Below are 15,296 nucleotides of genomic sequence, written 5' to 3'. Positions count from 1 at the left end.
ACAGAAGGGGTTATATTGAATGCACAAATTCCCCCATATTCTGTTAACACCCCATGGGGTAGTTACATTCTATTTCTTATCCTGTTGTGTTTTCTTCATAACATTAAGAATATCTGGAATTATATTATGTACTTTATCGTGTATGTAATGTGTCCACTCCCTTTATAAACCCCATTAAAGGAGGGACTTGGGTTTTCCCTGCTGTACTCCCCAGGCCAATAGTAAATGTCCGGCCCATGATATGCTATTTTCGCTAAATATTTATTGAAGGAACAAATACATGAGTGAATGAATGTGTGCTAGTAACTTCATTATTTTGGCATTATATAATTGATTATTTTCAGACTGTAACTGTTCCGTGACTGTGTTGTCCAAAAAATTAGTTATATTCTAGAGCTGTATTGAACCAGAGAAGCATATACTTTGGTGAGCACGCAGGATGGAATATATTCTATATACAGCAGTTGCCTGGACTCAACTGCTCTATATAGAATATATTCTATATAGAGAGAATATATTCTATATATCTGCCTCAGGCTCTTTCTAGATTTAAAAACCTACAGGAATAGAGAAAAAAATTGTATTCACCATGTCTCATTTCTCATGATAGAATTAGCTTCATGTGTAAGGTTAATAGATATTCTACTAAGCAGTAAAATGTGTTTATATTGTACCTTTCTTTATTATGTATATAAGATGTAGCCTTGAAAAATTGCAAGGTACATTTAATTGAGATGTGCAAATATATGTTAAATGTATTCTGCATTCATAAAGTATATTTAATTTTTCTTGCTTGAAGTATCATTATACTGTTTCAATTTTGTTGGTATCTTGCCTCCAAGAAGTTCCACATTATATTTATTAAATTTATTTCTTTCATTTATTTTATAAGTATATAAATTATTTCTCTCATGGAAAAATAAGGAATACAGACATGAATTTCATTGATATCAATATTCTCACATGAATGCAGAACATCTACAGATCTGCTGTGTTGAAATTGACTTATTTGTAAGATATTTTACTATTATAAATTTATTTTGAATTACATATACACCCAAACTTATTTAACAGCCGAAAGAACCCTCTAGGACTTATAGTTGCGTTAGATGAAGATAACACAGCAAAAGGAGACTTTTTCTGGGATGATGGAGAAACTAAAAGTAAGTTTCAATGTGATAGACTTTTAAAATGTTCATTTTGATGATGGGACAATTTGCCTTTTTATCGATATAACATTGCATCTATTTAAAAAATGTCACAAGTTTTATTTTTTAATTCCTGTTTTTATCTATCTTAAGGTATTAGGTTACTTTGTGAAATTAAAATCATTATTTAAATTATAAATATTGAATGACAATATTTTTGTTGGTTCATTGTAAAAGTTTTTGACATGTATAGATATCTTTATTAGATTATTTTAATTAGAGTAGTTAATAAATTCACAAATACGTAAATTTTATCATATTTTCAACTCTCAAGTGATTGTAGTAGTTAAAAACTAAAATTTTATTACTGTAAAAAAAACCCTAGCATTTAAAATTTTGTTTAATTAATGTTAAATTAATTAAATTATTATTTACTTTAATTAATAGTGTACTTAATTTTATTTCATAAGCCCAAAATTTGAGGATTCAGTACCCAGGAGAATAAAAAATGAGCCATTTTTTCTAATATGTAATTATGCCATACTAAATTTATCTGTTTAGATTTAGTTAATTTTAATTACCCTCATAAATTTGTTAGGTTTTTTTAATCCTGTTTTTTTTAAATAGAAGATTCTTAGGTATTTGTTTTGTATTTGTATGTACAAAAAATTATAGGTTAGCTTATATTTTAGCTCACTACTTCTCAGATGTACTAAAGAATATCCCGTATGTCTTTGTATGTGTATGGAACATCTAAATATCTCTAACCTCACTTCAAGAAATAGTCTATGCATTGGTGTGCCCTCGAATAATTTGAAAATATGGAATCTATTAAAAAATTCATGTTTTTTAAGGCTTACTTATGAATATATAGATCATGATATATCTGCTTCACCTACAGTCTTCCCTTGTCAATTGATTTCATCTCTCCAAAATGCCAAAAACTTTAGTTGGCCATTTTTTCTTACAACCTAGGAATTTCTCTTAGTTCTACCTTCACCTGGGTTCTCTTGTCAGTTCCATCACTGTCATTACTATCTTTCATTTTAATACTTATAATAGCTCCTTGACTGGTCCATCTGCAATTCTTGTTGAACCTCTTTTACATTCTGTTTACAATCCAGTAGGTGGAGTAACCCTTTTATTTATTTATTTATTTATTAAAAAATTATTTATTTTTATTAATATATAATGTATTCTTTGTTTCAGGGGTACAGGTCTGTGATTCATCAGTCTTACACAGTTCCCAGCACTTAGCATAGTACATACCATCCCCAGTGTCCATCACACAGCCATCCCATCCACTTCAGCAACCCTCAGTTTGTTTCCTGACATTAAGTTATCTTATTGTTTGTCTCCCTCTCTGGTTTTGTCTTATTTCATGGAGTAATCCTTTTAAAATATGATTCAAATCACCACACTTCTGCTCAAAACCTTCTAATTCTTTTCCATTTTATTCAGTTAGAAGTCATAGTCTTTACCAGGACCTAGACCACTCACCATGATCTGTATTATTGCATGTATGTGTGCACACACACACTTATCCACTACTGCTCTCCTTTTCTCATTTTACTCTAACACCAGCCTTCTTGCTCTGTTTCAAATACCTTAGAACCTGAGCCTACTGGGGTGAGCTTTTCCATGAGAATATATTCCAAACATTTACCACACAGAGGTTCCTTAAGATTGGATTCCTGCTGAATTAAATTATTTGTGATCATCAATTAAAGAATGCTGTTGAGATCATACCTGCATTGATAGCATGTGGGGCTTGATTTTAAGGTTATTCTTATTCCTCAAATTATATAAATATACCCAAATATATTTCTTTCTATATAAAAATATATATTGATAATACACTTTCATCTAGGAAGATGTTTAAAAATATGGAGATATGATTAATCAGTTATCAAATATGGTATTTCTATAGTTATGTGCTTTGAAAAGTTAAAATCAAAATTTTCTAAACAATCAATCTGTAAGTAAATAAATGAACAGTAAAATGACCTTCAATTCATGGTATGATTTTTATTTCATGAATTAGGATTAAAATTTTAGGCAAATTAATACTGTTGAAAATATATATAAATTCTCAGATTCCTTTTACTTTTTTCACTGTCTTTCAAATTATTTTAGCCATAATCTTCAGTTTCTCTGTTAAAGAAACATGTTAATAAAAAGTTCTCTTACACAGATAGTATAGAAAATCATTGTTTTCTTCCACTTTCCTCATTAAAGCTTATTTCGGTCTTTAACATATCTCCAGGTTCACCTTATTTCCTCAAACAATGAAAAAAATTAAAGGTGCAAAATAAAATTGTGATGTGCCATATCTTCCAAAGATAAACTTGATGTTACATGGTTTACTAGAAAGAGATAAAATATCTTTCAATAATGAATTTACAATTATGTACATTTTATTGTAAGGTTTTTTTCTCTTAATTTCCAGAAATATTTAATCCATCTTTGAAAAATTAAATTAGACACATATGTATTCATTACCTTTACTTACTGGGATGATAAACTATTAAGATTCTTTTGCATATAAGTGTTAAAGACTTTAATTTGAAAAGATAAACTTTTTAATTTGCTTCATTAATAAACAGTATTTTTTAAAATAATTTTTAAGGGGTGACTGGGTGGTTCAGTGGGTTAAGCCTCTGCCTTTGGCTCAGGTCATGATCTCAGGGTCCTGGAATCGAGCCTCGCATCAGACTATCTGCTCAGCAGGGGGTCTGCTTCCCCCCCTCTCTCTGCTTGCCTCTCTGCCTACTTGTGATCTCTATCAAATAAATAAATAAATAAAATTTAAAATAATTTTTTAAAAAGATTTATTTATTTATTTGAAAGAGAGAGACCACATGCGAGTATGTGCAAGCAGGGGGAAGGAGAGGGAGGAAGGAGAGGGAGGAGAGAAGTGGACTCCCCACTGAGCACAGAGCCTGACCTAGGGCTCAATCTTAGGACCCTGAGATCATGACCTTAGCAGAAGCCAAGAGTGGGACGCTTAACCAACTGAGCCACTCAGGCGCCCATGAACAGTACCTTTTATTTTAAATTTCTTAAGAGTTGTATAACCATAAAAATAGAGAAATTAGCAATAAAGAATTGTATTTTGATCTGATACTCTGTTTTTTCCCCCATTTTAGATACTATACAAAATGGCAACTACATTTTATATACTTTTTCAGTTTCTAATGTAAGTATTCTCTTTGGACACACAGCTGAACATAAATCTTGCTAATGTCTGCATTATGCCTTTATCATGGATTTCTTTTGGAAGGATGCTAACATTTACCTTCAGATTTCAACAGAAAGAAATTAAATAAATTGTTAAATTTTAAAATTTAAGTTGTTAAATTATAAATACATTGTTATCTTAAATTTTTGTATTTAAATGTAATGGATAAGTTTGTGATGATGAAATTGATGCACAAAAATCTTCAAACATCTTAAATGGGTATGTCTTGTTTAAGCAGCAGGACCTAGGAAAATAATGTCAACATATTTGAAAATGCTTTACTATATCAGTCACAACAATAATTGTTACAGATTTTGAGTGAGGATGGAAAATCTACACATAAGGCAAATTTTAATAATTAATAGCAATAGTTTTTGTAGATGTTGGATTTCTTCATATATTCTTTGTTGCCAAAGCTGTTATTCCTCATCAACATGAGGAATCTTCTCTTTCTAATGCTAGAATGAGAAGAGATATATATGAGTTGCATCATGGGTAATTCAGGTTATCTCTGAAAATAAGTTTTATGACATGTACACAAAAAATGAAGAGTCATTAATGAGTATATTTATATATGTTACTTGGATTTGGAGAACTGGTGGGAATGGAGGGATAGTGATTGGTTCTTTGTTTCATACCTGTATTGTTTCAGGTTTGTAGCCATTGACCTTCTACTTAATATATACTATTATATACTTCTTTTCAGAACAAATTAGATATTTTATGCACACATTCATCATACCAGGAAGGAACCACTTTAGCTTTTGAGACTATAAAAATCCTTGGGTTGACAGACACTGTTACACAAGTTACAGTGGTGGAAGATAATCAGCCAATAAAAGATCACTACAATTTTACTTATACTGCTTCCGACCAGGTAAATTAAAAATTTTAAAATATTTTAGCTGCCATATATTCTCACATTTAACATTATGTAACCGTTCAGTCTCTGGTTTTGTGACTTTTTTTCGTCATATTACTTCTTTTTTTTCCCCTTTTGCTATTAATATTCCATTTTAGGTCATTCCCATTTCAGATATCAACATTAAAAGGACTCTTTGTTACTTCTCTTTATTTCATTTTATCTTGGATATCACTTATATACATCTTCTTAATATTTTTTATGGCATTTCCTACCCTGAACTTGAACTTACTCACCTGTTGCATATAATAAATGTTCTAAATTCTTTAGCTTCTCGTTTAATACTCTTTAAGATATTGATTGAATCCCTTTCTTCACTCATTCCCTCTGCTTCTCCTTTCAAGAACTATCACTATCCTTGATATATCTTGTATTTTTTTCTTTGAAATTTTGTTTACACTCTTTGCTTCTAAGGCAATTGTAATTTTTGTCTCTTATAAGATGTGTTCCAGAGAAGCACCTGGCTGCCTCAGTAAGGAGAGCATGTAGAATCCTTGGTCTCAGGGTTGTGAGTTTGAGCCCCATGTTGGGTATAGAGATTACATAAAAATAAAATCTCAAGATGTGTACTACGGAGGGAAAAGGAGTCTTAGAATAGGGCTTGAATTTCAGCCTTGCAATGTGTACATTTAAACATATCAAATTAATTTATTATCTCAGTTTCCTTATCTATAAAATGTAATACTTGAATTGTTGCTTTGGGTAATAAATTACTGTACTTAAAATATAGATCATAATAATTTAAAGCATTGAAATCATTTTTATTGACTTTTTTCCCACCTTTCATATATACCTTAAATTATTGGTAACATCAGCATAAATTCTAAATCACTTGAGATATAGAATATTCCCTTAGAGTATTTTTTTTTTCTAATTCCTAAGCCTCTGGCCCAAAGTTCTTTACTTCACAATTTTTATAAAAATATGTATTGGCTAATTATTTTTATTTAGTAAATATACTATAATTTTGTATATTCCTGGGACTATAATAATTAATTAATATAAATTAAATAATACAGGCTTATTGAGAACTTTACAACTCTAACAGAGTTTACCAAAAGAGTATCAAACAAAACTTATTTTATTTGTTTATTGCAATTTTGACTTATTTCTGTGTTTGTATTTATGCTCATGTAAGATTTACACAGACTCTAATAGACACACCTTCTTAATTCTGCTGTGCTTAGACTGACCTTTATATGAATTTTCAGTCCTGCATGTAGAGGTATGAAAGTAACTTGATATCAAAAAGTAAGCTAATAAAAATGGAAGTCTGGGATAAATTTTGCCTATAGTATTCTCAAGGTATATAGACAACAAACTTAACTTTGCAATATCCTAATAATAAAAATCATTATGTGTTAGAATACACACACACACACACACACACACACACACACCATGCCATGTTTTGCATCATGCCATGTTCTCTCCTAACTAGTCCCTCAAAGATTGTAAGCGATGTCTCAAATTAGAGACAGAATTGAAGAAATAGGTATTTCCCACTTCTGACTCTGGGGTCCTCTATATAAACCTAAGTCACTAATTTCCCTCCCTTAAGAGAACTAATATTTATTTCACACCTAATCTGCCCTAGGCATTGTGTTAAGTGTTTTAAATTTCATTTGTCACTCTTCCTGTATAGCAACCCCCTGTAGTAGAAACAATCATCCCCATTTCACAGGGGGAGGAAATGGAAGATAATAAAGAATAGGCAATTGTCCCAAAGAAGCAGAAGCATTAAATGGCAGAACTGAGATCAGAACTCATGTCTGGATTTAGCAATAATGCTTTTCATTGGTATGCTATGATTTCTCATACTTTTCTTGTCTTGAAGTTGTAGCCATTTCCGTGGCATGACATATTTTCTCCTTTCTTATCTGTTAAGTATCCTATTAAAATACCAATGATTTGATTTGAAGAATTGCTGTGGTTGCTGCATTTTATAAATGTTAATTACGTTTAAGTCATCCAGTTTTCACAAATATTTTTTAATGTTTCTTTGTCTTCAGAATCTCCTAATTTACGGTCTCAACTTTAACCTTGGAAAGAACTTTACCGTTCAATGGCATCAAAATTACTCAGTAAATGAAAGGTTTACTTGTTATCCAGATGCAGACCCTGCAACTAAAGAAAAGTGTGAAGCACGTGGCTGTTTGTGGGAAACGGTACTAAGAATTTTATTATATTTCATAGTATGGCTTTTACATAAATATCTCAATGTAAGCATTATGTATTACAATTTTAATTCTATAGCGTAAGAACTAAATTCATCTAGAGAAACATTTGGAATTTGAAATTAGGCCTTTGATAGACAATTTATTTATTTTTTATTTTATTTATTTCTTTTAAAGATTTTATTTATTTATTTGACAGAGAGCGAGAGATCACAAGTAGGCAGAGTGGCAGTCAGAGAGGGGGAAGCAGGGTCCCCACTGAGCAGAGAGCCGGATGCAGGGCTTGATATCAGGACTCTGAGATCATGACCTGAGCTGAAGGCAGAGTCTTAACCCACAGAGCCACCCAGGTGCCCTGACAATTAATTAATTAATTAATTAGTTTATTTTTTAAAGATTTTATTTACTTATTTGACAGATAGAGATCACAAGTAGGCAGAGAGAGAGGAGGAAGGAAGCAGGCTCCCTGCTGAGCAGAGAGACCGATGTGGGGCTCCATCCCAGGACCCTGGGAATATGACTTGAGCTGAAGGCAGAGGCTTTAACCCACTGAGCCACGCAGGCGCCCCCAGACAATTTATTTTTATCTTAATTAATTCTCCGAAGACATAGTTTAGTAAATGCCAGACTAAATGGTTGTGTAAGTTGCTTTCTAAGCACTTTAGATAGTGTGCCTTACTTAACTTAATAAAGTATGCCCATTTCACTATTTGTTGAACTCGTATTAGATGTTGACTATGGCCAACTAGCTTAATTTACTAAGGTATTATGCCAATAGGCCAGTCTTTCAAAAGCATTGTCTCAAGATATTAAAACTTCTGAAATTAATGGGCTGTGTATTAGTTCCAATAAGGGGTAATTTCTATCCAGTTGTTTTGATCATCCATTCAACAGAATGATGATTTGGTTAAACAAGACACAGTTTATTTTTCTCCTACAAAAAAGAAGCTCATGTCTGATATACTGGCCTCTCAATGTCATCAAAGTTTTATGTTTACCATTTCTTTTTTATCCTCAAGTTTGTATTATGTCTTCTGTCATTATGTATTTATTCCAGGCCCAAAGGTGGGAGGAGGAAAGACATCCTATTTTGATGAGCTTATACTCTTTTCTTTTAAGGAGGTTTTGGAGGTCATATATAACTTCCTCAAAAGAGACTGGGAAAAGTTAGATGAGCACATTTCTTCTCCCAGCAATATAATAATTTAATAAATAAGAAAGATGGGAGAATTGACTATAGCAAGACAACTAGCCCTCAATGCCACCATTTATCATTCTTTTTCTTAGATATTAGCTTCCGCTCATATATAAACCAATCAGTTTTGATCTCTGGCCATAGTCACTATTTAAATATTGGTCAGGATGTAATTGACCAGTATTAGGATCAGTCATGAGATAAGGAATGATATAATTTCATTATAAGTAAAAGAAAAGAACTTTATTTATTTATTTATTTATTTTAAGATTTTATTTATTTATTTGACAGAGAGAGATCACAAGTAGGCAGAGAGACAGGCAAAGAGAGAGGGGAAGCAGGCTCTCTGCTCAGCCGGACTCGATCCCAGGATTCCTCCCAGGACTCTGAGATCACAACCTGAGCGAAGGCAGAGATTTAACCTGCTCAGCCACCCAGGTTCCCCAAGAAAAGAACTTTAAGTACAGGCCCTTCTGAGGGTTGTTGTAGAGCCATTTTACATACAAAAGGCAATAGTCAGTATGAAGAATAAGAATAAGCATGGAATCAAGTTTTATGAGTAATATACTTATTTTTTTTAATATTTTATTTATTTATTTGACAGACAGAGATCACAACTAGGCAGAGAGGCAGGCAGAGAGAGAGGAAGGGAAGCAGGCTCCCTGCTGAGCAGAAAGTGTGATGTGGGCCTCTATCCCAGGAACCTGAGATCATGACCTAAGCAGAAGGCAAAGGCTTTAACCCACTGGGCCACCCAGGTGCCCCGTAATATACTTAATTTTTGCAAAGACCATAGAATCATTCTATATTCTGTTGAAAAGCTATGGCATTTGATTCTTTTCCTCTACTGGTCTGTCTTTAGAGTCAAAATATAAATATTATATATATAAGATTTTAGTGTACAATATTTTAGGTTGCATAATAGGTATTTGTGTTATGATTATAATTTTATTTTATAATTAAATAATAAAATTGATAAGCTATGCAACATGTGATTAAATATGTCTACCTTTTTTAAAGAGTTCAATATTACAGTGTTTACAATTTCTGGCAATGAACATGTATTCTGTTTTTAGGTTCCTCTTAGCTCCCAAGCACCTGATTGTTACTTTCCTAGACAATACAACCCTTATTTGGTCAGTTCAACTCAGTATTCATCAATGGGTATAACAACTGACCTACAGCTGAATCCTACAAGAGCTCAAATAAAGCTACCTTCTGAACCCATCTCAACTCTTCGTGTGGAGGTGAAATATCACAAAAATGATATGCTGCAGTTCAAGGTATGTTTGATATAAACTATCCCAATGAATGACTCATCTCTCAAGACAAAAGATTCTGAATAGTTTAGATACTTCAGTTTTAATGTGATATTAAGGATTAGTAACTGAATTGTAGACATTTTGGTTTTATAAAAATAAAGGTTTTTTTCCCCTACACAGCTCATACCTACGTACACCATAAATAAAGCTTCTTACTTTTGCAATTTTGTGTATAATTAAACCTGTAGTGGTGATTTAAAAAAAAAAATCAAATTCTTGCTAAATACATAAGTTACTTAGAATCAGACTGTGTTTATTGTTACATTAAGATAAACAAAGCCTGGATGCCTGCTGGCTCAGTTGGTTAAGCATCAGCCTTAGGCTCAAGTCATGATCCCAGGGTGCTGAGATTGAGCCCCAGGTCAGGCTCCTTGCTCATCAGGGAGTCTGCTTTTCCCCACTTCCTCTTTCTCTGTCCTCTGCTTGTACTCTCTCTCTCATATAAATAAATAAATAATCTTAAAAAAATAAAACAGGATACTATTTCCATTATTTTTAAATAGCAGGCTGAATTTTCTGACCAGTGCAGTAGACATAAAAAGAAAAAAAAAAAAATTCTTTCAACAGTACACTTAGCAGTTAGTTTTTAATTGAAGTATAGCTGACACACAATGTTACATTGGTTTGAGGTGTACAAGATAGTGATCTGACAAGTCTATACTTTATGCTATGCTCACTACAAGTGAAGCTACCACCTGTTACCGTATAACCTTATTAGAAAATTATTGACTACATTCCCTAAGCTGTACTTCTCATCCCCCTAATGTATTCATTCTATAACTGGAAGCCTATATCTCCCACTCCTCTTCACTCACTTTGCCCATGCCTCCACCCCTCCCCTCTGGCAACAGTTTATTCTCATTACCTTTTTTTTTTTTTTTAATTTTTTATTTCTTTTCAGCGTAACAGTACCCATTGTTTTTTCACCACACCCAGTGGTCCATGCAATCTGTGCCCTCCCTAATACCCACCACCTGGTTCCCCCAACCTCCCACTCCCCGCCTCTTCAAAACCCTCAGGTTGTTTTTCAGAGTCCATAGTCTCTCATGGTTCACCTCCCCTTCCAATTTCCCTCAACTCCCTTCTCTCCATCTACCCTTGTCCTCCATATTATTTGTTATGCTCCACAAATAAGTGAAACCATATGATACTTGACTCTCTCTGCTTGACTTATTTCACTCAGCATAATCTCTTCCAGTCCCATCCATGTTGCTACAAAAGTTGGGTATTCATCCTTTCTGATGGAGGCATAATACTCCATAGTGCATATGGACCACATCTTCCTTATCCATTCATCCGTTGAAGGGCATCTTGGTTCTTTCCACAGTTTGGCGACCATGGCCATTGCTGCTATAAACATTGGGGTACAAATGGCCCTTCTTTTCACTACATCAGTATCTCTGGGGTAAATACCCAGTAGTGCAATTGCAGGGTCATAGGGAAGCTCTGTTTTTAACTTCTTGAGGAATCTCCACACTGTTCTCCAAAGTGGCTGCACCAACTTGCATTCCCACCAACAGTGTAAGAGGGTTCCCCTTTCTCCACATCCTCTCCAACACATGTTGTTTCCTGTCTTGCTAATTTTGGCCATTCTAACTGGTGTAAGGTGGTATCTCAATGTGGTTTTAATTTGAATCTCCCTGATGGCTAGTGATGATGAACATTTTTTCATGTGTCTGATAGTCATTTGTATGTCTTCATTGGAGAAGTGTCTGTCCATATCTTCTGCCCATTTTTTAATATGATTGTCTGTTTTGTGTATGTTGAGTTTGAGGAGTTCTTTATAGATCCTGGATATCAACCTTTTGTCTGTACTGTCATTTGCAAATATCTTCTCCCATTCCATGGGTTGCTTCTCATTACCTTTTACTTAAGAGCTCCAAGGAAATCCATTATGAAAACTATTAAAAATGATAAGAAGACCAGTAAAATGACTGGATGTAAAATAATATCCAAAAAATATTTGTTATCATTCACCATTTAAAAATAGAAATGGAGGCAAATCCCATTATCAAAATCTAGAGAGAAAAACATCAAAGAAACAACAAAAATATCAAAAATCATAGGAACAAATTGACTGTTTATAAGAAAAGGCTTTAAAAAAGTTGATAGTTTTTGGTTTTGTTTTGTTTCTTTAAGATTTATTTATTTATCTGAGAGAGAGCCTATTGAGTGAGGTCAGGGAGGAGGCAGAGGGAGAGAAAGTCTTGAACAGATGTCCTGCTGAGTGGGAAGCCAGATGCAGAGCTGATCTTAGGACCCTGAGGTCTCTGCTGACCTGAGCCAAAACCAAGAGTCAGACACCCAGGCAATTGTGCTACCCAGAAGCCCCCCAGAAAAGTGTTGGTAGATTTTAAATAAGTATATTAAAAAATAAGCAAATTTTAAAAATCTTAAATAAGCCTAACTCTTTTAAAGTTAATTCATTTTCTTTAAGTTCATCTGGAGAAGTAAACATTTGGCTATGACAATAATTAAAATTCATGAAAAGAAGAGAGGATAAAACTTATGGAATTGAAACAGTATGAAACTGCATCCAGAAATACCTGACAGTTTATTGAAAAAAGATGACAAAAAATATGTGTGTGTGTGTAAAAGATGTACTTGTATATATACAATATCAATCAAACATAAGCCCAGAAAAAAAATTAGATACATTTTTGTCTTATATCTGCCTAATAAAAACCTTTCAAACCATAGATACGACAGTATAAATCCCACAGATGAAAATCTATATATTTTCTTACATGAAAATTTAACATATTTCAACATCAACAAGCACTATAAACAATTAGAAGAAAAGCAAAAAATGGTTAAGTATTTGCCACATACATGACAAAAAGCAAGAAATTTCAATTTCCACAATCAAGAAAAACAGTAAGTCTCCATAAGCAGACATTTAACAGAAGACATAAAAATTAGAGATAAAAATATTAAAATACTTATATTAGTTGAAAATAAAAGGAACAAAAAGAAAATTTAAAAAATGGGAAACCAAAATGTTGAATATCATGTAGAAAAAGTTTCATCCTTATCAGCAAGGAAATACATGACAGTTAGAAAAATAAATGCTTTTAGTTTAACATAAAATAGATTTGGATATACATTTTGGTAAGAACATTAATTAGTAAACTATTTCTGGAAAATAGATATCAAGGATCCTACACATCTTAGTACACTGTGACCGAACACTATCACTTCTAAGAAATGTATTGAAAAAATAAAGAAATGAATAAACATAAATAACCATTAACATTCATTGTAGGATCATAAATGTGATAAAAAATACTGAAACAAGTTCTGAGTCTAACCATCAAGTGGTAAATAATTTTGTGTATCTATATAAGAGAACATTTAGCTCCAAAATTTTTTTGAAGATTTCTTTTTTATGGAAAAATGGATGACAAAAAATGATAAAATGTAATTCATAACTTGATCTCATTACATGTGTATATGGATTTCTATATAGATATATGAACCATGGATACAGAATTGAGAATTATATAAAAAAAGAATTCTAATATTCTTGTCTGAGCAATTACTTAAATTATTTAATGATTATTTACATGATTTTTCAGCAATAAAAGAGAATAAGAGAGAAATGTTTTTATTTTCATTATTTCTCTGCAATAGATTTATGATCCCCAAAATAAGAGATATGAAGTTCCAGTACCTTTAAACATTCCAACCACACCAACAAGTACTTATGAAAACAGACTTTATGATGTTGAAATCAAAGAAAATCCTTTTGGCATCCAGATTCGAAGGAGAAGTACAGGAAAAGTTATGTAAGTGATTGAATTATTTGATATGAGGAATATTTTGATTTTAAGTTAGAGGGAAAGTAAGATTATTTTCACCGTGTTAGAGTGTTAGTCATCACACTAAAAATGTTTTAATTTTATTAAATAACTTGGCCTGTTTTAACATTTTGAAACTGAACAATTATCATACTCATGGGACTATCACTAAGGATTAGTAAAATTTCGTCTTCATCTTGGATGTGATTGATTTAGTCATTATCACACTCTTTCTTCTAATCAAGTTGAGAACTAAAACCAAGACTCCTCTTGAAAAGTGTATTAGCAAAAAAAAGTAGTTGGAAATATGTTATGTAAATATTTAATTAGAAATTAATTGAAATTGAAATTTATTAGTTCTGAAATCTGATAAATTAATACTATCTCTTCCAGGTAATGATGAAAGATAATTGATACTCATACATATCTCTGTATTATTATGTTACAATGAATAAACATATAAAAATTATTTTTGTTTTAGTAAGCAGTAGAGTTTTGTAGACAAACTGTAGTATATTAAAAGATATTTTCATGTAATTTAAGCTTACCATGCGACTTTTTAGAAGATGTTGTCAGGATATTTTCAGGTATTGTCAGGATGGATACAAATAATGAAGAAAATTATGTCTGTATTGCTTTAAAAATTGTGTTGTTATGGTAATATTTTTGTTTTGGAGAATAAGAAGTGAAGTCATTTTGTAAAAAAATTCTGGTGCAGTGGCATTATTTATTTTTATTTGGAAAGCATTATTTTTAGTAACTACTTCTCCAAAATCCTTAAGATAAAAATTTGAATACATCCTAAATTCTTTGTAATTCGTATGTTTCTTTTTTTTTCCAAGTTCAATTACTTTTCTTCCTCTTTTATATTCTTGCAAATGACTAGAAAAACAATACATTCTCGGTAATACATTACTTCATGATTTATTTTAAAACACCCATTTTTATAAATACAAAATAAAAGAAGAAAAGATTGGGAGTAGTAATTAGGGAGAGCTTGCAATTAAAATATTCATCTTGGGACACCTGGGTGGCTCAGTCTGTTAAGCATCTGCCTTTGGCTGAGGTCATGATCCCAGGGTCCTGGGATGGCATCAGGCATTAGGCTTCTTGCTCTGTGGGGAGTCTGCTTCTCCCTCTGCCTGCCATTCCCCATGTTTGTGCTCTTTCTCACTCTTTCTCTGTGTCAAATAAATAAAATCTTAAAAAAAAAAATCCACCATGCCTTATAGTTTATTTTGATACTGATTTCATCTTAATCCATATGTAGAAAAAGTTTACAGTGATTATCTCAAGGGAACAGGAAAACAGAGGACTTTCAGTTTCTGGGACATATATTACTTCTAGGCCAATATTATTTTTAACTTCATATTAATTTTATTTTAAAAAGCAATATATATCTAAAGATAAACCATAATCATATTCATCTATAATTTATTTTACTAATAATGCCAAATAAATGAAACATATTTTAGATACTCTTTAACTTCG

The 15,296-nt window shown here is 32.1% G+C and overlaps 1 protein-coding gene across 2 annotated transcripts in view; it reads left to right on the top strand.

Annotated features, from left to right (window-relative positions):
* The window catches only part of SI (sucrase-isomaltase), a gene marked incomplete at both ends in the record, with an annotated part of 93,988 nt that overhangs the window by 35,682 nt on the left and 43,010 nt on the right, over positions 1-15,296 (top strand). Inside the window, 6 exons of one of the 2 annotated variants that reach the window (XM_080810249.1) lie at positions 1,075-1,163; positions 4,298-4,347; positions 5,096-5,266; positions 7,324-7,479; positions 9,763-9,966; positions 13,639-13,793. In XM_080810249.1, coding sequence (XP_080666375.1) covers positions 1,075-1,163; positions 4,298-4,347; positions 5,096-5,266; positions 7,324-7,479; positions 9,763-9,966; positions 13,639-13,793 — 825 coding nt within the window. Of the gene's footprint in view, positions 1-1,074; positions 1,164-4,297; positions 4,348-5,095; positions 5,267-7,323; positions 7,480-9,759; positions 9,967-13,638; positions 13,794-15,296 lie in introns of both variants that reach the window. The other variant, XM_080810248.1, reaches the window with a different exon arrangement.

The sequence above is a fragment of the Martes martes genome, assembly GCF_963455335.1.
Source record: "Martes martes genome assembly, chromosome: 1".
Classification (NCBI taxonomy): Eukaryota; Metazoa; Chordata; class Mammalia; order Carnivora; family Mustelidae; genus Martes; species Martes martes.
The sequence above is the reverse complement of the archived record's forward strand: the minus strand, read 5'-3'. Positions and strand labels throughout refer to the sequence as shown.